The sequence below is a fragment of the Tupaia chinensis genome, unplaced genomic scaffold, assembly GCF_000334495.1.
Source record: "Tupaia chinensis unplaced genomic scaffold, TupChi_1.0 Scaffold149131_1, whole genome shotgun sequence".
NCBI lineage: Eukaryota > Metazoa > Chordata > Mammalia > Scandentia > Tupaiidae > Tupaia > Tupaia belangeri.
The window spans coordinates 1,975,412-2,001,837 of record NW_006208977.1 but is presented as its reverse complement, the minus strand read 5'-3'; the positions used below and the strand labels follow the sequence as shown (position 1 = coordinate 2,001,837).

Sequence of the window (26,426 nt, the reverse complement as noted above, 5' to 3'; positions counted from 1 at the left end):
TGGAATAGATTATCAATGATCCGGATGTTTGGGTGTTTAATGATACTTAGTATTACTCGTATGTTACTCTCATTTTTTTGGTGTTATTTTCTGAGTTTCTTGGGGGAATTTTTCTGTTAGAGGTTCTATCTTCTATAACTGAGATTGGATCTTCTGCATGATCTAATCTGCTTTGGGTATTTTCAAAAGAGGTTTTGATTTCTTGTATTACAGCCTTCATTTCTTTCTTTCTTTTTTTTTTTTTTTGGAGAGGTTTTTGCTATAGGGCGCGTGCGCTCGCTAGACAGAGAGAGAGACAGAGAGACAGAAAGTGAGAAATCACCCCCCAGGGGGGATGGCCACGCCGCATTCCCTTCTCCTCCATTCTCCTCTCGGGATCTTGGGCATGCATGCACACGCACCTGGCGTGAGTTTTAAGCCACCCAGTCTGGGACACGAACCGCAGTCGACTACATGGGAGTCCAGCGACATAGCCATTACGCTAACTGCTGGTCCCTACAGCCTTCATTTCTAACAACTCCATTTGATTCTTTTTTATGATGTGTATCTCCTCTTTCAGATCGTGCAAGAACTTCCTCACCTCCTGGAACTCATTGTCTCTTTTCTCCTGCGTTTTCTGGAGTTTGTTGTCTCTCTTCTCTTGCATCTCCGTTAGCTTTGTCATTATGAATATTCTAAATTCTTTATCTAACATTTCCACAAGTGCCCTTGTATTCTCTGTGGAGGAAGAGGAATTTTTCTTTTCCCTTAGAGGAGAGAGATTTTCTTGGTTTCTCATATTCCTTGTGCCTCTACAGTGGTTTCCGGTCATCTGATGGGTTGTACACGTTTTTCTAGTTTTTGGATTTAAATCCGAGCATTCAGAAATGCAGGTGGAGGTGATTGACAATCTCTAAACAGGGCTGTTTTTCTCCCTTTGTGCAGCCGATTCAGTGGAAATTGAGGATTATTCTGACCCTAAAAGTATTCAGATGTTTGGCTACTGACCACCTAGATGTGTCCAGGAAATCAGTGTGTAGAGGCCGAGCGGAAAAGTGAGAAAGGTAAAAAGTAAAGGAAATGGAAAAGAAAGAAAAAGAGAGAGAGGAAGAGAGAAAACAAGACAAAAACAATTTTTTAAAAAATAAAATGTTGTAAGCAAAAAGTGACAACCGCAGGGCATGCTAGCACGCCGCATGACTGGGACCACCTCAGAACTCAGATGAAGATGGCTGCTGAGTGGCCTGTCCTATGGAGGCGGGGGGAACGATAAGAATGAGCAAGACAGAAGAGCAGCAGACCGCGGAGAAGTTTAAAAATTAAAAATAGAGACAGAATAAAGAGGGCACTCTAACCTGGCTCCTGGCTATATCTGGGGGACAGGAGGGTGAAGTCTGGGCAGAAGGTGTTCGATGGTCCTAATACAAGGAGATTCTTACATTAGAAGGCTGATTAGATTAGTTGACCCTAAATTATTTTTGAGGTTTTATTATTCTTTGAGTTACTGGATTATGTTTAGCTCCTTTGGGATAACACTTCATTTACTCAGTAATGAAGTTACCACCTTCAGAACACTTACGCTGTGTACGCTGTTGTCATCCTTCCCAGTGAAAGTCCCTCGTGGCGTCCTGCCTCATTCACCGCAGTGGCCTGGAAATGGTTCCCTGAGTAAATTTCCTCCATCCTATTTAATCCTTTATGCTGTTGATAGACTAGTTTTTCTTAAATGCTTGTCTTCTTAGAGTACAAAACTAGTTTCCAATTGCTCCGGAACAGATTGCTGCAAATGTAGCAGCTTAAAACAACACAAAGTTATTGTCTCACCATTTCTGTGGGTCCGAAGTCTAGGCATGGTGTGGCTAAGATTCTCTGCTCAGGGTCTCACCAGGCTGAAATTTAAGTGTTGGTCAGAGCTGTCTTCTCCTCTGAGGCTCAGATTCCTCTTTCGGGCTCATCGGTTGTTAGCAGAATTGGTTGCCTTGCCTTGTAGGACGGAGGTCCCTGTCCCTCTAGCTGCTGCTGTCAACCTCCCTGCGCTCCTGCAGTGTGTGGCCTGCAGGTTCTCAACGGGGAAGTTTGCTTTCTTCCATGCGATTCAGGATACCCCAAATAATTGTGATTGTATCAAAATAAAAACATTTTTAATTATAGGGAATATAAGTAGAAACTTCTCCCTGGAAAAGGTGGGCAGGTAAGAGGTCTATTTGGTGAATCCTGTTAACAGTGGGACTGGAAGAAGTTAATGTCTAATCAGTCTTAGACCAGGCCTGTGGTTCAGAAAAGCCTGACTAGTAAAAACTGCAGTTGTACTAAGGTGGGGCCGAGTAGTCAGGACTGCCTTGGTGAAGGCTGCCACCGACTCTCTTCTCATGGGAAAGCCTGGCCTGCTTCAGCTGGCCATCTCCCAGGAGCGGGGTTGGGGCCGGCTCCTCTGTGGGGGAGGCACAGTACTCTACTTGGGCTCTGTGAGTCAACCATCAGCCTGCAGTGCAGTGCCTCTCGGCCTGCATGGGTGGGTCACGCTCCGTTAGCAGCATTGATTTCGTGTTTATTTCTGAAGGGACAGAATATGAGATTACCAAATAAAATATAATTTCAAGTGTTATTAATGAAAGAATATATTACGTTCACTTTTAATGAGATCCTGGTGTTGCAAAATGATTCCACATAATGAATCTAAGGAAATCAATGAAAAGTTTAATTACAGTTATGGCAGTGTTGTATGAGAATATTGCTTTGGTCAATTCTACTTGTACAATTTATCAATCCTCTCTGCCTTTCTCTTTTAAATTAATTGCTTTGATGAAGTAAGTACAAATACATTCTTTGTTAGCTTTTGGTCTTTTTTAGAAATGTGTTACAAGATTCAAATTCCTTTCATAATAACAATAATGATAATTGCTATCATTTTTATGTGTCATACCTTTTGTACCTTTTAAAATCACACAGTATTTCCATTTTATGAATTTAGTCATTGTTATGTCTTCCTAAAACATCGGCCTTTCCCCTTGGTTGTTTTTTTTTGCAAACCACTTTCTGTCTGCTTTCAACCTATCAGAAGACCATTAATTAATTGAAATTGTGTTGTGCTTTCTGTATTGTTTATCACTATCATTGTTTATCAGTCAGCCTCTTGGGTGAATAAAAAGAAGAGCAAGATGCTTCCTCTGATTAACTGTTCTACTTTCATGTAACCACATAACCTTTTTAATTTACAACAAAATGAATTTTCTTTTTAGCACATTTTTATTTGGGGGCAGTTTATTGGTTATGGTGCTTGCTTGTCTACTGTGATGGTAATTGACTGCAAAAATTGTTTATAAAACAGTATAAAATGTTGATCTTGATATTTAGAGGTATTTAATTTAGTTCTTCATTTCAGTGACTCTAGAGTTTACAAACTATATATCGAGGAAGTTATAGTGGATTTTCTTTTAACTCCTGCAGTTGCTTAGTAGCTGCTTTTGGCATAAGGTACAGGGCCTTAAAATATAGTCAGTAATTATTTTGCCTGATTTAATCTATGGGTAGAAGCAGTGTCCTTAGTGTGATTTAAGAAAGAAAACCCCTGCCTCTCTTCTCCCACAGATTGCCCCACTGGTCCCTTCAGCCTTCCTGTGTGGTGGAACTCCTCGGGTGCAGCTGGTGTTAAGGTTTTTCCATGTCCCCCTAGCTCGTCACTGACACACCGTGCAGTATGTGAGGATTCTCCACACATCTGGAGGGTGGCGGCGTGCTAAACAAGGCAACCCTTGTTCATGCACATCGGCCTGTCCATGAGGTATTGCAGTTGATGTGTGTTTTGTATCTGTAAAGAATAAAGAACCCTCCGTAAAGAAGGGTGCTAGTGAGTGTCCCGAAAAGACCTTTGTTTTCCCTGAGAACGGTGCCTTTCTCGACCGCGGTTCAATGTGTGCTGGAAAACCCACGTGGACTCTTAAATGGGAGGCTATTCTTGCCCTACTGGCACGTGGGTAAAATATTCCTGCGACTGCTGTTTCCAGAACCTGGTATCACTGTGGCATTTTCTTTGGGACATAAGTCATTACAGGATTAGAGAGCTTCAGATTTCTCCTAGAATGTTTCTTTGGAAGTAAGTATTCTCTCTTTGATGGCTGCCCCCAGTCCGTGTGCTTGTGTGCTCCTGTTAAGTTCTATTGTACACTCATTACATCATGATTTGTACTGCCTGGGCCGATGCAGATCATAGCCCTGAGCAGAGATAGATCTGAGAGGGGACATGTGTGTCCCAAACCCAAAAGTGATGGAGAAATGGGAGAGAATGGATTGTGGTGTGACCATGCCCCATTAGGGGGTACTTTCTCCCTCCCTTTCTCTATCTCTAGTGAGTGCATGTGCCCTCTGGCAAATTAAAAAAAGAGAGGGAAGAAAAGGAAAATTAAAGTTTTTCTGTAATGAACATATGTAATTTTTATTTTATTTTATTTTAACTTTATTTTTAGATTTTGCCATAGGGAGCATACGCTTACCAGAGAGAGACCGAGAGAGAGGGAAAGTGGTAAATTATTTCCCAGGGACGATGACCACAGCACGATCCCTTCTTTTTCATTCTGCTCTCAGGATTTTCAGCACGCACATACACATGCCTGGTGTGTTTTCAAGCTGCCGGGTGTAGGACTCAGCCACAGAGTCAGCCATGTGGGGTCCAGAGCCTTCACCAGCGTACCACCTGCTGGCCCCGACACATGTAATTTTTATCATTAGAAAAGCCTGGTTTGTGTTATTAATGCAGCCAACTGGTTTATATGGAAGATGGGTTGTTCTTTGTCTTCTTAATTTTTGTATCAGGAATCTTGCTGCTGACAGTGTTTCTGCTCTTTCTGTATTGCAGCTCTAGTGGTAAGTACCACTTCGGCTGGATTTGCCTTGGCTCCAGGACCTTTTGACTGGCCCTGTTTCCTGCTTACCTTCGTTGGAACAGGCCTTGCATCCTGTGCTGCCAACTCCATCAATCAGGTCAGTTCCTTACCTTTCCACTAGGTTATGGTATTGTCACTTTTTCCTAGATGGTGGTATTATCATATTTTAATTTTTTTCAAAGTTTATTTCTTTTGAGAAAGAGAGAGGAACACCTTCAACAAGGTCTCAAAGTGTGACCTGTACCCCACCCCCCCAAACCCCTAACATCACCAGCCTTCCAGCTAGCCAGAATCACAGTCATACATGCGTGTGCACCCAGTTTGTACAGGTTGATCCAGAAACCAAACCCTGGTCTTCCTTATAGCTTCCACCATTACAAAGCATTACACTCCTGCTGCACCACCACAGCTAGGCCAGGATTGTCATATTTTTAAAATCATTCATATTGATGGAGAAGCACTGTGAGCTCATTTTTTTTTCTAAAAAATTATTTACTTGTTATTATAATTACTTTTCAGTTTGCTCTAGGGCACACATACTCACCAGAGAGATGTAGAGAGAAGGAGAGAGGGAGTGAGTAAGAAAGCAAGCTACCTGGTCTGGGACTCAAACTGCAGTCAGCCCTGTGGGAGCCCAGCACCTGCTGGCCCTTGAACTTATAACACTGTCTGTCCTGTCCAGGTCTGCGGGCTATATAACTAGTTCCTACCTTTTTTTTGAGGTGCATGGTTTTTAAATACATTGAAGAAAGTGACAGTAGAGTATGCACTTCAAATGGCCAGAATTCCTTGGGTTAAGTGTTTTCGGTTTCTCACAACTTTCTGCCACTTTACAAAATAAAATGTCTTTTAAACTTGCATATCCAGTTTGTTTTTTAATGGATAATTTAGTATTTAGTTAACCTGGAATATGGACTCAGATTATTTAAAAAAATAATTGCTATGTAATTTTCATGCATCTTTTCCCTTATTATTTTAAACATCAAAATAATTTCTTCAAATATTTTCACCCTGTGCAGTCATTGTGGTTTGCCCTAATGTTGTGGCTTTTTCATAAGATACTATAATAGTAAAAAATAAAAAATTTTTAAAAGGAGGCTTGGCTAAAAATGAAGGAAAACCATTTTCATCACCAGAACACCCAGAAGGAGTTGGCACAGTTATAAAACAGGAATTCATGTTACCAGCAGGAAAACACCCTTGTCTGAGGGAGTTAGAAGTTACTAACCTGAAAAATATAGGAATTTAATTCAATGATGCCTAAAATCATTGTGCTTCTGCAGTGTATTATTAACTATTTAGAGAAGAATCAATCTATTTCAAATAAGGTTTTATTATTGTTGTTACTTTTAATGCTAAAACAATCTTGTAGTGAATTTCAGTCATCTTACCCCTTTACCAAAAGTACGCCCTTCTGTAAACCGCCATGCGACCTCATCGAAGTTGTTCCTTCTTTTGCTGCCATCCCATATTTCTTAGCAAAGAGAATAATCATGATTTCATAATTATATGAAATAGTCATGATTTCATTATCAAATAGTCATAATCATGAATGTATTTTTAATGAAAGTTTTAAATAAAAAACAATATAGTGAAATGACTTTATTTGGCTATTTTGAGTATATTTAATCTTTTTTTTAACTATTACCTTTGTTTAGCTATAAATCTAGGTGAGGAGTGTTTTTTTTTTTTTAGAGAGGTTTTTGCTATAGGGCGTGTGCACTCATCAGGAAGACAGAGAGAGACAGAGAGACAGAAAGCAAGAAATCACCCCCCAGGGGGGATGGCCACTCCGCAGTCCCTTCCCTTCCATTCTCCTCTCGGGATCTTGGGCATCTTCTAGTTTTAAACTAGAAGCACATTCTCCTTTTCATTCCTTTTTTTTTTTTTTTTTCAAAAGAGGCACATTCTCCTTTTCATTCCTTTTTTTTTTTTCAAAAGAGATGCATTTATTCTTCATGGATATTAATGACTAGCTCTTATTTAAATTATATAGATTCAAACAAAGTGTTTTAAATAAAAGTGTAGAACCAGCCCTGTGGCCTAGGGGTTAAGTGAGCTGGTCTCACGTGGCCAATCATGGTTTGAGTCCCAACCCTGGAGTCTTGAAAAACAGACCAGGAGCATGTGCATGTGTGCCCCAAATCCTGACCAGGTGGAGAAATGGAGGAGACGGGATTATGGCATGAATACACCCCACTGGGGAACACTTCCTATTCTTCCCTCCTCTCTTTCTTTCTCTTTCTTTGACTTTGTTTTTCTGGCAAGCACACATGCCCTCTGGCAATGAAAAGAAAGTAAAATAAATTAAAAATTTTCAAATAGGATATAAACATTAAAAATAACATAAAATAAAAGTGTAGTGATTCAGCAGGGGAAATAACAACAATAACAAAAATGAAATGCTTCAGAAACCCCCCAAATAAAATTCTGTAAAAGATAAACGTTGCCTTGAGTTGGAGCAGTCCTCTCACTAAATTCTCTCACTTAAGACTTTTTCATCAAAAAATAACAATGAAAAACTGTCAGTTGTAGCAAGAGAGTGTCTGGAGGGAAAAATTGGGGTGATTTTCCTGACAGTAACTGAACATCTGCCAGGATTTCAGAAGTCTTAAAAGGACTGTGTGTTTAGCTGGCTGCTTGATTTCATAGCCGGTAGAAGTATGTTTGCTATAGGGGGTCAGCTGGGTTCTGTAAATTTTAAAACTACTGAGGAAAGCCACAAAACACATGATGGGATTCTTTCTGGTACCAAAAAATTTGAAGCATTTGCCTCTTCTGTGATAATAATACTCCCTTCTCAGGTTGGTTTCCCAGCGCTGCTCTGGCTTCTCACACGGCCCTTGTACTTCCCTTAGCACTTCGCCACGCTCCTCCTGCACAGGCCACGCATCCCCATAGGCTCTGCAGAGCACGAGATGTTGCCTCGTGTTCACCGGGCAAATGAACTTCCTCATCGTGCGTCATCCATATTGCTTTCTTCCACTTGCCTTAGGCTCTGATTTCATTTGGAAACATCACAATACTTCAGAAATCTTAGTAGCAGAATTCTGGTGTGATTAGTCTGTATCCATGGGTTTCTCAAATGAGAATACTTTCTCAGTGATGTGTTGGAAGTATTTTAGTTTCCATGTTGTTAGGCAAGCTCATAGATTTCAAAGAAAGGAATGTGAGGCCATTTTTGTTAGTGGTTTTAAATAGTGTAAGGAGAATAAAAATCACTAGGTGGGACCAGCAGACGGTATAATGGTTACATTGATGGACTCTTCACGTAGTTGACCACAGTTCGAGTCCCAGACCCAGTGGCTTAAAACACACTGCGCACTTGTGTGTGCATGCCCAAAATCCCCAGAGGAGAATGGAGGAGAAGGGATTGCAGAGTAACTATCCCACGTGGGGGGTGATTTCTCACTTTCTGTCTCTCTGATGAGCACATGTGCCCTATAGCAGAAATCTCACAAAAATTTAGAAAAAAAAAATCACTGGGCAGCAATGGTTTAACTTGAGTTTTTAGAGAGCAGTTTGGTAAAGGAATAGTCCTTAGTGAAAAGGAAGAGTCTACTTTTTTTTAATTAAATTTTCTTTTTTAGAGAGCTGGTGTTCAAATTAACAAATGCATCTATGTGACTGAATGATATCAAAAATTTCATTTTCCAGTAGAGTTCTCTGAGAAAAAATTGTCCTTCTAGTCACATTTATAAAAGGATTCAAGTAACACATATCTATTAGTTTTTAATACTTTTCTTGAGCTGTTATTCATTTAGTTCTGAGCGTTTCTTCTTTTGCCCTATTTCTGTGATCTTTCTGTGAAAGTAAAAAAAGTAAAGCTTTGGAAAGCAAGTTTTACATTTGTTTGCAGGAGAGAAAATGAGATTCAGCTCCTGATTTATGAAGTAGTGACTAGTGCATAAAGAGATATGTGTAAGAAACCACTAACATTAAAATGTAAAAATAAATTACATTCATGTTTTGTAATATATACACACGCTTCATTCGAAACCAGATTGTGGCTTTAAAGCGGGTATGCTTTCAAAGGATGAAAGCCACCCAGAAAATGTTTCTAATTTTGCAGCTGAAAGATAAAATGTTATAGATGGCTTTGACTAATGGAATCCTGAGAAACAAGTGACAAACTGAATAAATTCAAGTAGCAGGAATCAAGAAATGGAAAAATAGAAGAACTTGCAGAACATTTTAACAATTATTTTGAGTTTTTGACATAATAGTCTTATAAGCTGTAAGTGGGTTTATTTTACTTACATTACATATCCATGGTTTTTAGAGAGGTTATATCAGAGAATGTGTATGTTAGTCAGTACACTTCTACAGAGTACATTTTAATGGTGAAGTGTTTTGTTTTTTTTTTTAATGGATGTGCCTCAACTTTCCTAAACAGTTCTCTGCTGCTGTAACTTTTTGCTTCTGTAAGTAATGCTGACTACATCTCTAATTGTTGAGGTGAAATTGCTGCACGGAAAGCTCCCAGCTGAAGCACATAGGAAACTAGTTTAGCTTTGGAATGTACCAGCCTAACATGATCATTTCTTACATTCATCCAGTACCGTAGCCTTTACGGAGCATATTTGCATAGATTATTCTCTAAAACTTATAATGCTGCAGGTATATAGAATTATTTCCACTTCCATTTTCAAAACATTTGATTTTGCTGTTGAATTAGTCTTTCAAAAAGTAGCGTTTCATGGAAAGCCAGAGGTTGGCACAGTGGTAAACATGATGCTCTGTGAGGCCGGCCCAGGTGGGAATGTTCCAGGTTCGTGTTTGGAGACTAGCTTGAATGTGCCAGGTCTGCACGCGGCCATGTTCCAGGGCCAGCTGAATATTATGGATCATTATGTTACTATGCTATTGGGGGGTGGGGTACCAGCAGGAAGCATAGAGGATAAGGCACTGGACTCCCACATGACTTATTGCGGTTCAAGTCCCAGACCCAGTGGCTTGAGTTTCATACTGGGCCTGTGTACAATCACCCCAAATCCCAAGAGGAGAATGGAGGAGAAGGGATTGCAGTGTGGCTATCCCCCTGGGGTGTGATTTCTTGCTTTTTGTCTGTCTGTCTTTCTCTGGCTCTCTGGTGAGTAAGGCACTCTATAGCAAAAATCTCTCAAAAACAACAACAAAAAAATGCTATTGGGGGTACTATCTTTCTTTCTCTCGCTAGCTCATGTAAGAAATTAACAAACTAAATAAATAAATCAAAGGCAGCATCGAAAAAAAAAATTATTGTGGGGCTAGCCCCTTGCCCTAGTGGTTAAGAGAGCTGGATCCCACATGGCCAACCAAGGTTCAAATTCCAGCCTGGTAGCTTGAAAAACACACTGGATGTATGTTCGTGTATGCCCCAACTCCCAAAAGGATGGGGAAATAGGGAAGAAGAGATTGCAGCCTCCCCATACCCCTTTTGGGATGGATAGTTTTCTCTCTCTCTCTCTCTCTCTCTCTCACACACACACACACACACACACACACACACTCTCACTTTCTGTTTCTCTCTGGTAAGTGCACACACTCTTCTACAATTTCTTTTTATGTAGTTTAAAAAATATATATTTATTATGCAAATAATGTTTTGATTGCAGATCAGTGAGAAAATATAATCAAAAATAAAAGAATAGCAAAAACAGTTTTTACTTTATTTTTTAGAAATTTTGCCAGAGAGAAACAGGTAAAGTGAAAAAGCACTCCCCATGAGGAATAGTCACACTGCAATCCCTTCTCCTCATCTGTCCCTATTTTCAAGATTTTGGGCGGGAACCAGCAGATGATGTAATGGTTCCATCCCTGGACTCCCCTGTAGTTGACCGCTATTCAAGTCCTGGATCCAGCAGCTTAAAATCACACTGGGTGCTTGTGTGTGCTTGCCCAAAATTCCAAAAGGAGAATGGGGGAAAAGGGATTGTGGCATGGCCATCCCCTCTGGGGGGTGTTTTCTTGCTGCTGTCTCTCTGGCGAGTGCACATGTCCTATAACAAAAATCTCTCAAAAAAAAAAAATTAAAGATTTTGGGCACACACACATATGTGACAAACATGTTTCCAAGCTGCTGGGTCTAAGTATTGAACTGTGCAGTCAGCCATGTGGGATCCAGTTGCCTCAGCCTAATGCCGGGGGCTATTCTGTGTGTGAGTGTTAAAACAGAGGACAATAACAATGCCTCTACCTTCATGGTGTTTATGTCTCACCTAAAGAGATCCACTTGTTAATATTTTGGTTTATATTATTGGGTTGACAGAAGAGTCCTGATACATTTTTCTGGTTTTCTATATAAAAATGCATCCTGACTTTTCCAGTAACCTAGTATTAGAGGCTTTTCACACACACACACAGTCTCTCTCTCACACACACACATATTAATTTGTCACAGAATGATTTACGTAGAATACATACCTTTTTCATATAGTAATGTCATGATCATCCTTCCATGTCAGTATTAGGTATAGCATGACTTTTAAGAATTGTATATGGACATGCCTTATTTTGTTTAATCAGCTTTTCCTTTTTCGTATTTAGATATTTTTCCCATTTTTTTTTTTTTTTTACCCAAGTGAACAATACTAAACTGAAATTTTTTTTCTCCTTTTTTTAATGCCAAAGGGGATGTGTGCCTATGTGCAGGGGGTGGAGGGGAAGAAGAGAGAGAGGGCTCACCAATGGGACCTGGCCACGCCACCATCCCCTTTCCTCCACTCTTGCATCCTGTCAGCATCCTGAGCAGGTACACACACATGCCTGGCCTGTTTTGCAAGCCACTGGGACCAGAATTCAAATCCTGGTTGGCCATTTGGGATCTTGCTTTGACCACCCAGTCCTTAATCACTGCACGACAGGAGTTAAAATTCTTGTAAGTAAATTTTTGCCCAAGTCTTTAATTATTTCTTTTCATAGACTCCTAAAGCCTGCAGTTGTGTGAAAAGGTAAGCTTTGTGTTTGTTTTAATTGGCTGTAGGGCATTTGTGCTCCCAGGGGAGACAGAGGAAGAGAGGGGAGCTGAGATAGCACTGCCCCACCTGGGGTGGAGGGAACGGCAGTGCCTTCTCTTGCATTTTCTTCTCAGGATTTTGCACGCACACGAGCCCAGTGTGTTTTTCAAACCGCAGGGTCCAAGACTTGAGCTAGGTAGTTGGCAATATGGGATCCAGCTGCGTTAACTACCTACCACACCACTGCTGGCCCAATGTAAGCGGTTTTCAAAGTAGAAAGTGGAAATTTAAAAAAAGAAGGATAAAAATGTATTTATTTTAAGTAAATCTGATTGTCTTCTCAGACAGTCTTGTTTTGTTTGAAATCAACTTACACTTCTCGTCAGAACTGTGTGAAAAGTGCTCAGCACCATCATTGTGAGTGAGAAGATTTTGGCCGGCCAGGTTTATAGGTAAGATCAGAAGACTGTTTTTAGGGCTCAGCCGCAGTGGCGCAGACAGTAGGGATGATGCAGGGTACCGGTGGGAAGGCTCCAGGTGTGGGTGCAGCCTCTGCCTCAGTACATGAGGTGGGGGCGGAGCACAGGGCTGTGAGCAGGGTCACTGTGTGGAGATCCTGTGGATGTGCTTCTCTCTCTCAATCTCTGGAAATAAGCTTTTTTCAGGGGGTAAAAGGGGGGAAGGAGTCCTTTTGGAACCAGCAGGTGGCATAGGGGTTAAGGAGCTGGACTCCCACATGGACCACTGCTGTTCGAATCGCAGACCCAGAGGCTTGAATACGATCACATCAGGGGAACCAGGTAGATGGCATAATGGTTGTGTTGCTGAACTCCCACATAGTCCACCATGGTTTGAGTCCCAGACCTGGCAGCTTTAAATGCACGCTGGGTGCATGTGCGTCCATGCCCAAAATTCATAGAGGAGAATGGAGGAGAAGGGGTTGTGGCGTGGCCATACCCTCTGGTGGCAATTTCTCGCTTTCTGTCTCTGTCTCTCTCTCCAGCAAGCACATACTCCCTATAGCAAAAAAGAAAAATAAAAGAAAATCACATCAGGTCCATGTACATGCGTGTGTGCCCAAAATTCAGAGGAGAATGGAGGAGAAGGAATTGTGGCATGGCCATCCCCCCAGAAAGTGATTTCTCACATTTCCTTTCTCTGTCTCTGTCTGTCTCCAGCAAGCACATGCAATCTGTGGCAGAAAAACCTTTAAAAAATGTCCATTGTTTGCCAATGCATTTTTGCCTGTTTTGCTCTTAGGGTACTTGCCTTTGTCTAAGGGCTCTTCCTATATGTAGATTGCAATATTGGCTCTTTGTCATATAAGGTGTGGACTTTTTTGCACTTTTTTTTTGGTCTTTATTTATTTATTAAAGTTTCTTTCTTTCATGAGGGAGAGAGCGAGACACAGAAAGACACAAGTACTCTGAACAGGGTCTCACTCTGAGGTTCCACCTTTGACCACCCCCTGCAACCTCCCACCTTCTCAGCATGCCAGGAGCACTGCATATATAAGTTGTGCACCTTGTATATGCAATGGAAGCAAACCCTGATCTTCCATATGGCATCCAGCGCTGCAGAAAGTTGTGCTACTGTACTGGGCTATTTATTCTTATCGTATAGATGTTTCATATGCTTATGCAGTCTGCTCTTCTCATTTTTATACAGGCATTTTTAAGCTCAGCATTCTTAGCACTTAGGCTGAGTAACTGTTGTGTGGAGCTGTCTTGTATATTGTAGGGCATTTCTCAGCATCCCCGGCCTCTACCCACTGCATAGCAGTAGCACCCTTCTCCCCATTTGCGATAATGTCTTTAGACATTGACAGATGTTCCCTGGGAAACAAAATCACCCCCAGTGAAGAACTATTGCTATAATCATTTCTACGTTGGGTTTTATTCTGAGTTCTTTATCTAAGATTCTGGATACAGTTCCTGCTTCAAGCAATTTCTGGCTCACTTTATTTTTTGTTTCTATCCATTGATAGTTAGGTGACTATATGTCTTCCTTTACATTGCATGTGCTTGCCAGAGAGACAGTGAGAGGGGAAGTGAGAAATCTCCCCCCTCCTCCCAGGGGGAATGGCCACGCTGCAACCTCTTCTTCTCCATTCTCCTCCTGGGACCCTGGGCTCACATGTGTACAGGCCTGGAGTGAGTTTCAAGCCTCCAGGTCTGGTACTTGAACCATGGTTGGCCATGTGGGAGCCCAATACCTCAACCACCACACCACCCACTGGCCCCTTGGCTTGATTATTAAGAATGCCCCCTTTATAAAAGCAGCGAAAATAGTTAACAAGGATAAGGCAGTGTGGAATGGGGTGGGAGAGGAGAAGAGTATAGAGAAAGATAGCAAGAGAACAAATAGAGAGGCATAACATTAGTAGGACACAGATATGGTTTATTACCTGTTGAGGATGACATGTATAGTATTCTCAACTGGATTGATCTGAGAAGTATTTCATGTTGGGTAAAGTCTTTTTACAATCAAAACGAGAAATAGTGATTGCCTGTTTAAAAAAATAATTGGAAGGGACCAGCAGTTAGCATAATGGCTATGTCACTGGACTCCTATGTGATGGACCACGGTTCAAGTCCTGGACCTGGTGGCTTAAACTCATGCTGGGCACATGTGTGTGTGTGCCCAGGATCCTGAGAGGAGAATGGAGGAAGAAGGGATTGCGGCATGCCACCCCCCCACACACCCCCAGGGGGGGTGATTTCTCGCTTTCTGTCTCTCTATCTCACTCTGTCTTTCTGGTAAGCACATGCAGCCTATAGCAAAAACCTCTCAAAAAAAAAAATGGAATAATGATGATGATAGCGATGATCGGGAAAAATAACGAAAAGCTATTGAATGATGAAATAGGGATTTTAATGTCTCTGTATTGACTGATATGCATGGTATTCCTTCTGGAAAAAGAAATGTAAATATATGTGATTCGTTATAATATAAATAAGATTATGATGATAATAAATTAAAAAAAGAATGCCCCCTTTATTCTCAGCTGTCCCAGTTTGAACAGGAAATTAGGTGGTCTTGCTATTCATAGCCCACTTAGGCCTTTAGTCTTTCACTGTGTATGATGTGGTAAAAATATCTTTGTACTGAAAGCTCTCAATGAGAGGTGGTAAAATTATTTCATATTGGAAGATCTCCCCCAGCTTGGGTTCTACCGATTGCAGTCACGAGTGTGCTCACTGGACAAGTAGGTTTTGCTGACCGCAGCCTAGGCCTCCTGGTTTGCCTCAGCCTCACCTTCTCTGTAGCTGCCTCTGTGTTCTCCTGTCATGACTGACTGTGGTGGTAAACACACAGATACGTTAAGACTACAGAGTATCTTAGACTCATTACTACTATGCTGTCAGTACATTACTGTAGAGCGCAGTGACTTTTTTGTGCTGAACCTCTTTATCTTTTATAGTAATCGTCCTGGCAGATTCTCTTCTGATTGCTAAGGTGGTCATAGTTCCCAAGGCAGCTGACTGATGATTAGGCCTCTCTTCCTCCTCTTGAATCAAAGCCTGCCTCCTTGTAACTTCAGCCTGTTGTTCACAGTTCTGCTCTCTACAAAAGCTCCATGTTCTGTTTCCTTGAACCGTTCTTCCAGTGGGTCACTTTCTTTTCTTTTTTGGAGAGGTTTTTTGCTATAGGGCATGTGCGCTCGCCAGAAAGACAGAGAGAGACAGAGAGAAAGTGAGAAATCGCCGCCCGGGGGGATGGCCACGCTACAATCCCTTCTCCTCCATTCTCCTCTCGGGATCTTGGGCATGCACGCACATGCGCCCAGTGTGAGTTTAAGCCACTGGGTCCAGGACTCGAACCATGGTTGAAAGTGGCAAGAGTTGTTCATAATAATGGTAATTGCTGCTAATACTTGTTTAGCGCTTGCTGTAGGCCAGGTCATGTTCTAAGCGTTTTACATACATTAGATCATTTTGGGATTTCAAAAAATGGCTCTCTTGAAAGAGCACATAAATGATGAATGAATTCATAACTGAGACTTAGCTTTAAGAAGAACTACTGATGTTCTCAGAGACTATTTTGGAGAAAATTATAAGAAAGGTACAAAATATAACCAGAGTTATATTTTGATCCTAGAGGTAGGTTATAATTAGAAAAGTAAATCTGATAAGGCTGTGTTATCTTTGGGATCTAGTGTATCTGTCAATGTTGAAAGACTTTGATGAAAGGAAATGAAAGAGATCAAGAGGCGTGAATAAAATCGGGTCAAGAAGAGACGTGTTTTTTGTTTGATACTGACAATACTTGAGAGACTTTCATGGCTGAAATAAGGTAAAAAGGAAGGGCTTTGGATAAAGAGCTTTGAATTATAGGGTGGGTAGGGCGAAAGAAAATTCACAGCCTTTTAAACTCTGAAAGGAAAATCAGGGAAAGGTTTTTCTGTTTTTCCAATGAATATGAGATTAATATATCTAATGCATCTTGGTCCGTGTTTCCTTTCTCAGATGTTTCTTTTGTTTTGACTATGCGATTTGCCTAGAGCAGTAGGAATTGACTTTCATCTTCCATGTTGAACAAAAGTGGTTATTAAATTTGGCATTGTATTCCAGGAGAATAAGAGTCATGTTAGCAAATACCAGTGATGTGATTTATTGAATATCATATGTGTAAGAAAAATCAATATGAGAAGTATATTTTTCTTCTGAGTGTTGTGATTTGTTTGACTTTGATGTTTTAGCTGGTGGGCAACTTGCATTCATTCAGTGGCCTCTGAAGTTCATAACTAGTGGTTTATTCAGATGATCCAAATTAGCTACTGCACTAGATCAGGTTTGCACAGAGAGCCCTTGAATATCATGTGGGAAGATAGACTCCAACTAAATATGGTTTTTATATAAAAGGAAAATGATGAGCATTACTGAATAATGTCAAAAAAAGAAAACTCATTTTAAATGCAGTCTCTTTTCCTGAATTTATATAACCTTAAATAGTTCCTAAATTACATTTGATTCCCCTCTCCAGAATGATCCATCTAAGTGGAGTGAGTTTGGCATTGGTATTCATAACCAAAACAATGTCAGGGGAAGTTTTGCCAACAGATGCAGAAATGATGCTAATTTGAACATATATTTGTAGATAATTTTTTATAATTTACATGCCATATGAACTGGTCATTATCTCATTTGCTTCTTACAACGACTCTGAGATGGCGCTATTCCAGTGTTGTAAAAGAATAAAATGAAGCTTACTGATGTCATTGATTCACACATCTGAAAATGGTCAAATCAGAACAGAAAACTGTGGGCCCAGTTCACTGCTTTTTCTTCTCAACTGAAATATCTAAGTCCAGTCACTAAGGATTGGGTTTTTCCCATCAAGATGAGTCTTTCTGCACTTGGTGTGGTGTACTGGAGTGAAGTTGTCACAGTGGTCATGGTAAAATAGCCATCAATACTGCTAATGAGATCAGGAGGATTTAAAGCATTCATTCCTTATTCATACTAAGTGGCCCATTAGCGTTAGATATTATTATTATTGTTATTATCTTTATTGGCTTGTTTTTGGACCACATCTTCCACCCCTTCAGAATCTGATTATCTTCTATTTACCCTCACTTAGAGCCTTAATGGAGGACACGAAAAAAAAATGGGCTTATTTTCTTCCAGGTACTAAGAGACTTGGGTTTTACTTGCAAATGATAATGTTATGTGTGCATGTGAATATGTGTACTTGTTTCAAGTATGCGCTTACATGTGAATTCTTCCAGTTGGCCCACGTAGTGATGGCAGGTTCGGCAGACAGGACTGCTATGTGGTGAGCATTGTGGAGTTACGTACGCAGTTCTGGTCAAAGAAATATTGATGGAAAAGACAGAGAAATCAAAAAAGCAGTTATTTAATTAAGATATAATTGAAATAATAACCAGTTTGGATTTTGGGAGTTACTATTCTCGGGTTGTGTGTCTGGGTAATACGTTATGATTTGGGTGGGTTGGAGACTTGCTTCCTTCTTAGATAATCCCCTGTCATCCCCACCCTGTAGAGGTCAGGTTGAAGTTCTTTCTAAACTTTTTTTTTTTTTTTTTTTTAATTTGCTAGAGAGCATGTGTACTAACACTAGACTGAGAGAGAAACACCCCACATTGGGGCATGGCCACACTGCAGTCCTTCTTTTTCTCGTTTCTCCATCTTGTCAGATATGGGACACATGCATCCGGCATGATTTTCAAGTTGCTGACTCCAGGACTTGAACTGTGTTCGGCCATGTGGCAGCTGACTCCCTGTGCACAATGTTTGACCACTGTGCTATGGGTCCTGTCTTTTTTTTTTTTTTAAATCTTTAATTATGCTTTCCTTTTCCCGATAGTTTGTTCTGAATCCCACTAGCCTGTTCTTGTCTCTGAACTACAGACTCCTATCTCTGTTTTCTGAGTTAGACTGGCTCTTGGCTGAGCGATGATGGTGACACTGATATAGAAACTGACCTGCGTGATGGATCCCTGGGATACTCTATCCTTGTCTTATCTCATACTCGCTCTCCTTGCTTTAGTGACAAGCTAGTTTTAAGGTTTAATACACGAATATTTTTGATACCTTGATATATATTTATACTTTTAAATTAGAGTCCTTAAGTGATTCTCTAGTTCCCAGGCACTGAAAGGAACGGGCGTGGGGTGTCAGGAGGCTGGAGGACAGACGGTGGAGCAGGTGTTGTTAGCCTCATGCTTCTTTAACCAGACGGGCATTCGAGAATCTGTGTGTTGCTGTTCCTAACTATTAATACTAATGTCTGTCCGAGATTGCTTTAGGCAAACTATCAGACCTTTAAAAAGTGTGTGTAAGGGATTAAGTAAATCCTAAAACTCACATTTTCATGACCACCCAGTCTTGTCTTAACGATTTTCTAAGAAGTTTTAGAAAATATTGTTTGGCAAGAAGAGGAAATTACTTACCTGTGTGATTAATCTTAAGGAAAATTTCGCTCTGGCATTTCCTTCAGATCCTATGCCAGATTTCTCCCGGAAGCAATGATCAGAGGGGGGAACAAAGAAATTCTAAAGGATTTGAATGATGGAATGTAAAGATAGGATGAAACAAAAGAGAAATTTGGTAGTTAATAAGATTTATGTATATTTGTAATCTAGAGGATCCTTTTACCTTAGAATGTACTGGTAAACTTAAAATACTAAGATAATATACAGCTTTAGCTTTTATGCTGACGGCTTTCTTTAGTACTAGCAGATACTTATCTGTTAGCTTTTAAGAAGGAAAACTACTACTGGAATAAAATTCTAGTGTAATATCTTAACATTTTGATTAATATATTTAAATAAAATTAAGAGTGTTCTAATACTGCTTTTAGCAAAAGTTTGGTTGATAATCTAGGAAATGCCACTGTGTAGTATATTGCTGTCCTTAAAGGAATTAAGGATTGAGCAGTGCGGTGTGAAATCTCCTTAAACAACTAGCTGAAGATATGTGGATAAAGATCCTTCTCCTAATTGCTGATGTCATCTACTAGTTTAAAATAATGAGGATTAAATAAATATAACATCTGACCGACCTTAAGAAATAAACATATCTTAGGACTATATTTTCAGTTCTAATAAAAATGTTCAGGAACTGTGGGACCAGCAGTCAGCATAATGGATATGTCGCTGGACTCCCATGTAGTCGACCATGGTTTAAGTCCCAGACCTGGTGGCTTAAACTCAAGTCTGGCACGTGTGCGTGCATGCCCAAGATCCCAAGAGGAGAATGGAGAAGAGATTGCAGTGTGGCCACCCCTCCTAGGGGGTGATTTCTCGCTTTCTGTCTCTCTGGCGAGCGCACGTGCTCTATAGCAAAAAAAAATCTCCAAAAAAAATGTTCAGGAACTGTAAATTAGATTATCAGTAAAGGAGTTTACTGAGCCTGGATTCCCTCCATGATTTTTACTTACTCTTAAGTCAATGAATGACTGAATAGCTGAGTAGCTTATTTAAGTAAGCATTGAACAAAGACTTGTGGACAGTCCCCTAATTCCAAGTAATGTATTTCCCACAAAAGGGAAAAGAGTTTATAAGTTTTCAACATATAGACATTCAGCCTCCCAAACACTTCTGGCTAAAGTAAAAAGTCGGGTTATAATGAAAATGATCCTTTTTGTGAGTACTTGGTGCACATTCAGCCTTTAACACTTCATTTTAATGCCTTTGAAATACAGATAAATGTGACTGAACTAGTTCTTACTTGCACCGAATTTTGTTTATTTTGCTTAGTTCAAGTTAGAATTATTGAGATAGAGGAAAACTCTTGCAATCCTCCTGACATTCACCTGCCTGGTGGAAAGTACTTCTGATTTGGCTATGACCAGAAAGCAGAATGTCATTGACTAGTGGAAAATGTTTCTTAGTTTTCTTTAAAGCTGTTTTCTGAACAGATTCTTGCATATTTGTTCATTACTTTTGCTGGAGATAAAAAGATTGGTCCCTACGCTGAAACAGCGCACAGTAAGATAGAGGAAGACAGATGCGTAAATAAGCACAGCACAATAAAACCGCAACATGTGGCACTGTCGTAGGCTACAGACGACGTGAGCACACAAAGGACTGTGTAGAGGGCAGCCTTTTCTATCGGAGTCACAAAGGAGTGAGCAGAGAGCAAAAAGTTAGGTGTTTATCAGATAGTTACATGTCAGAGAAGAACTTTGCAGTAGAAGAGACATCATGAGTGGAGACCCAGAGGTGTGAAACGTTAAGCACCAGAAGACCATAGTGGGAGCATAAGGCACGTGACGGAGGTGTACCAGGTGATGTGACTAAGGAAGCGGGGCAAGTCATCAGGCCTGGAGTGCCTTGCTAAAGCAACCACACTTCTCTAAATGTCGGACAATTGGCAGATCCTCTTCCTCCACCTCCTCCTCCTCCTCTTCTTCTTCTTCTTTTAAAGAGAAACTTTTGCAATAAGGGTACATGTACTCACCGAGAGACAGAGAGTAACAGAGACAGAAAGTGAGAAATCACCCCCCAGGAAGATGGCCATCCCGCAGTCCCTTCTGCATTCTCCTCTTGGGATCTGGAGCATGCATGCAGATGCACCCAGTGTGAGTTTAAGCCACCGGGTCCAGAACTTGAACTGTGGTCAGCTACATGGGAGTCTAGCGACATAGCCATCTCCTGGTCCGAACAGTTGGCAGGTTTTAGGTATAGCTGTAACTCAGTAGCTTTCTAATATTCTTAGGATAGAAATGAGAATGAGGGCTTTGATCCACAGACTGCGTGTGGTCTGTTCTACTCCAGCTTTATCTCATTCTGCTGTTCATGTCTGAACTTCAGGGTTTGCCTAGATCTTCCATTATGCAGAGATTTCCTAAGCCCCTGCTGTGTGCCACAGATAGTGCTGTGTGTTGGGGATACAGGTGGATTGCCTCTCTTGCAGTTTACTGTGGAATAGTGAGAGATAGACAATAAGTATATTAATAAGACATCAAGTGGGGACTAGAATGATGAAAATAAAATCATATACTACAATAGCATCAAATCCTTAGAGAGACTTTCTTAACTGCTCCCCTCTAACCACTCAACACACACAGCCTGGTCAGCTCTTCCTCTTATGTCACACCCTGTAACTCTCCTGAATGATACTGCTTTCCATAACTTGTGTGTAGACACTGAGTGGTCATTTCATGTAAGCTCCGCCAGGGAGGGTCCGAGTCTGTTTAGCCACCCACTGGGGTCTAGTATACAGAAGGCACTCAGTGGCGCTAGGTGGTTCTGTCAAGACTGAGGAGTCAGACGTGCGTGCAGATTCCGCATCTGCCATTTATTAGTTAAGTCTGGCTTAGCACAGCTAACCTAACCTTTCCAGACCTCAGTGTTCATATCTGTAAACAGATGAGGTTGTTCAGGGAATTAAATAATACAGTTGGTGCTGAAGGGGGTCAGGATATGTCACCCCAAAGTACGCCACTTTGGCCTCAAAATTACTTGGAGCTGAAGGTCGGAGGGTTCCTGCAGTTTCCCATCTGCATAACCGCAGAGCCTCCCCACAGAACTCCATAGCCATAGACCCTTTCCCCTGGAGCAGCTCCAGCCTCTGAGAGGAGAGATCAGCACCACACTCAGGCGGACTGGCAGACCACCCTAACTCCATCTGTCTCCTATGAGCCCATTCGTCTTTCCTAAAGTTCATTTGTTCTTTCATGAAGAAGTGGCTTTCCTCCACCTCCTTTTCTCCTATTAGGCTGTTACACAACCTCTTAAATCTTGTTACTCCTCTGGGTATTCAGCTCTTTCTGTGATGGCCCTGTGCACACATAAATTAAAAATTTATCAATTTGGTCTCGTCACAGTGGCGTAAGTTGTAGGATGCTGCTGTGTGGTGGCTTGGGCCACACAGGAAGTCCATTTTCATTCCGTTTCTGTCCCAACCAAAAGCAGGCTGGACATCATGGCATGCACCTGGGACATGAAGGATTACACTGTGGTGAGACTCTGTCAAAAATACCTATCTTGGGAGCCAGCAGATGGTGTGGTGGTTAAGGTGTTGAATTCTCACATGGCTGACCACGGTTCTAGTTCCAGACCTGGTGGCTTGCTTTCTCTGTCTCTCTCTGGTGAATGCATGTACCCTAGAGCAAAATTTTAAACTAATAATAAATAAAATTAAATAAATCTCTTTTTAAAAATACCTATATTGGGCCAGTTCCATGATGCAGCAGAAATGTCCTGTTCAAGAGAAGCCAGATCCACATTATGACCATGGTTTGAATCCCTGTTCCCAGTCTGCCTCAGACATGTCAGGAATACACGTGAGTGTCCCAAATCAGATGGACTGGAAGACTGGAGCAAGGGGATCATGGAATGACCAGGCCCTGTGGACAGTACATCTCTCTCTCTCTCTGTCTACCCCCCTTCTCCTTTTCCTTTCCCATGAATGTTTTCTTTCTTTCTTTCTCTCTCATTATTTTTTTAATCAATGCATTCGTGTACCTTTTCTCCTGTTAATCCGTCCATTGTTGCTTTAATTTGTAGGATCCCCAGCCACTGAACCTAAACGCATAGAGGAAAAGTTTCTCTCCTCCCTCAGTGCTAAGAGCCTGGTACTTAGTAAATATGCAGTTAATGTTAATTATTTTTACTGTTTCTTAATGAAAGCTTATTAAGGAGGACACAAGATAGGGAGATTTGTTTTCTATGACAAATATAGTAGTTGACATCATCAGAGCCTGAAGGGCCTTATTAGGAGTGACTTTGAGCTGAAAGGACTTGACCGTTAGTTACATGTCCTAGCACAGAAAGAGTATGAAGTTACCTGCAGATTTCTGATACAGTTAAGGGGATGAATAGGGTACCATCCAAAAGAGGCAGAAAAAAGAACGAGTCTTCAGGAGGTTATTTAGCTTGGGATTTTTTGGTCAATTTTGCAGGTTTTGTTTGTGGTACACCCAGGTGTCAATAAGGAGCATTATGGGGTTTCAGAGGGGATTTTCGCGGGAGAGAGAGAGAATCAAGAATGACAAAAGCTGCTGGTGGGGTGGCATGCCGAAATGTGTCCACTGGAGACAGGCAAGAGCAGAACAGGCTTGAGGACAGCAGGCAAATGAGGTGTTGGACCCGTGGGCTAGGAGTAGTGTTAAAATGTTTGGTGCTTCCTGTGATGGGAAAATAAAGATGGTGGACAAATAATATTAAAGTTATGCCAGAGGAACTTGACTGAGTCCGCTGAAGATAAAACCCCAACCCTGCCCCCCACCCCGAGCTCTGGGGGGTCTGGCCTCAGCTCCGCGACCTCCCTCTGGCGCCCTTGCTTGCTCCATGCCAGCCACACTGGCTCCCTTGCCATTCCCCGGCCCCGTGAGAACCATCCTACCTGAGGACCTTGGTGGTTCCTGTTTCCTCTGCCTTCTTGAGACTCTGCATGGCTTTATTATTGCCTTCTCAGGGCCAGCAGATGGCATAATGGTTATGTCACTGAACTCTCACGTAGTCGACTGCAGTTTGAGTCCCAGACCTGGCGGCCTAAAACTCAGGCTAGGTGCCTGTGTGTTCCCAAGATCCCAAGAGGAAAATGGAGGAGAAAGGATTGCGGCATGGCCACCCCCCTACCTCCCCCACCCCCCGCGGTGATTTCTCACTGTCTGTTTCTCTGTCTCTCCAGTGAGAGCACCTGCCCTACACCTAAAATCTCTCTTAAAACAAAAAAGATATCACCTCCTCACAGATGTAGGGCACCTAACGCTGTTGGAGTTCCTGTCGCCCTTCTCTGATGTACTTTCTGTGGTGGTTGTTCATCGTCTGTTTCCCCATGAGAAAGCCAACTCCATGGTGTCAGACACTTGGTTTTATGTATTGCTCTTCCCTCTGTGCCTAGAACACTGTTCATCAGATGAGTATATGAATAAGTGAATAATCAGTGTGGTCAGAGAAATGGGCATCAATCAGAACTTGACAAAGATAGGGAACCAGCAGTTAGCGTAATGGCTATGTCACTGGACTCCCACATAGTCGACCGCGGTTCGCGTCCCGGACCCAGTGGCTTAAAACTCATGCCAGGCGTGTGTGCATGCGTGCCCAAGATCCCGAGAGGAGAATAAAGGAGAAGGGATTGTGGTGTGACCATCCCCCCTGGGGGGGTGATTTTTTGCTTTCTGTCTCTATGTCTTTCTCTCTCTGTCTGGCGAGCGCACACACCCTAAAGTGAAAATCTCTCAAAAAAAAAAAAAATCTTGACACAGATAAAGGATGTAAAATTACCATTGTTGGAAGTGGTAGGACATTCAGGCATACAGAGAGAGGGCCTCACCACCCATGAGGGAGAGATCCAGAGGTATTAATGCAGGGTAGGCCAGCCTGGAAATCTTTACCTGGGCCTTCTTCCTCACTTCGGGCTTTCTATCTGTACTGTATATTGCTTCTTGGCATGAGGAGGAAATTCACTTGGGTTCAGATCTGTGACCACCCTCTTAGGGAACTTAATTCCTGGGAATAACATCACATCCATAGAAAACAGTCTAGCTAGAGGATGACTGTACATGGCCCTTAGAAATCATTTTATTTATTTAAGCTCTTTCCTGGTCACATCTGCTCCTCTCAGTTACCCACAGTAACTTTTCCATTTCCAGAGGCAAATGCTCTTGGGTCTCTTCTGTGCAGTGTCCTTGCTGTTTTCGGGCCCTGTGGTGGCCATGGTGGGGTGTCAGAACTCTGGCCAAGGGAGCAGCTGCTGTGACTGGCCTGGGTAAATGGCATGTCCACTGTTGCTAGGACCTCTGATTTTTAATGCAAATTAGAAACTTAGATTTTCGTGTGAATTCCATGATTTGGCTCTTGTATGAAGTGTATATGTTTCTTCTCTGAGAGGAAGGGGGGTCGGCACCCCCACAGTCTAACCCCAGTTGTAGCCAGCCATACGTGCATTTCCCTGCCACGTACAGGGAGGCCATGGGCATGTACTGAGACCTTCCGTGTGGGTCGAGCATTGCAAAGCATTGTTATCTCTGCACTCCCACAACTTTTTCTGGAAACACCATGCATAACAAACAAAACCTGTTAGTGAGTTATATTTGCCATGAGTCCGCTCTCCCTTCTTTCCTGAATTTTGAAATAGGACATATATTGTGCAACTGGTGGCATGGTGCTTAAAGCAGCTGCTTCTACATAGCTAACTGTGTGATTTGAGTCTTGGATCCTGCAACTTGAAAAACACCAGTGTGGGACCAGCAGTTAGCGTAATGGCTATGTTTCTGGACACCCATGTAGCTGACTGCGGTTCGAGTCCTGGACCTGGTGGCTTAAACTCACACCGGGCGCGTGTGCGTGCGTGCCCAAGATCCCGAGAGGGGAATGGAGGAGAAGGGATTGCGGCATGGCTATCCCCCCTGGGGGGGTGATTTCTCACTTTCTAGCTCTCTTTCCTTCTCTGTCTTTCTGGCACACGCACGCGCCCTATAGCAAAAGCCTCTGCAAGAAAAGAAAAAAACACCAGTGCGTGTGCACACATACTCAAAATCCAAAATCCCACAAAGAGAAGTGATGGAGAACGGATTGTGGCATGACCATCCCACATGGGGGTGATGCCTTCTCACTTTTTCTTTCTCTTTTTCTCTCTATCTCTCTCCAATGAGCACATGTACCTCCTGGCACATTTTAAAAAAAGAGAAAAAAAAAGAAATAAGGAAGACATACTTTTTTTATTATCGTGTATACAAAAAGAAGAAAATAGATCTTCCTGGGATGGCCCAATAGACCTAGTGGTTGAGGGGCCTTAGTCCCGCATGGCTGACCATGCAGCACGGGGTTCTAGTCCTAGACCGGTTGTTTGGAAAACATGCTGGGCGAGAGTGTATGTGTACCCGAAATCCTAAGAGGGTGGCGAAATGGAGGGGAAGGGGTTGCCATGTGACCGTGCCCCATCGAGGGGTGCCTTCCCCTTTCCCACTCTCTGCTGTCTCTTTCTGGCTAGTGCATACATTCTCTGGGAAATGAGAAAAGGAAGGAAGGGAAGATTTTTCTTCTGAAATCAAAACTCTTTTCAACTACATAGTGGAGTGTAGTTTTCTCTCATTTTTATGTTGAGAAAAGTAAAGCAGAAAATAACAGTAGAGACCGAAAGACCGGAGAACATAAAAGCATTCAACGTTGTTGTGGACACTAGAGACAAAGTGGAAAGAGGGTGGGAGGGGG

The 26,426-nt window shown here is 41.9% G+C and overlaps 1 protein-coding gene across 1 annotated transcript in view; it reads left to right on the top strand.

Annotated features, from left to right (window-relative positions):
• COX10 (cytochrome c oxidase assembly factor heme A:farnesyltransferase COX10) overlaps nucleotides 1-26,426 on the top strand; it is a 171,129-nt gene that overhangs the window by 36,979 nt on the left and 107,724 nt on the right. Inside the window, exon 4 of the mRNA XM_006170897.3 lies at nucleotides 4,832-4,956. Within this exon, the coding sequence (XP_006170959.1) occupies nucleotides 4,832-4,956 (125 nt within the window). The remainder of the gene's footprint in view (nucleotides 1-4,831; nucleotides 4,957-26,426) is intronic.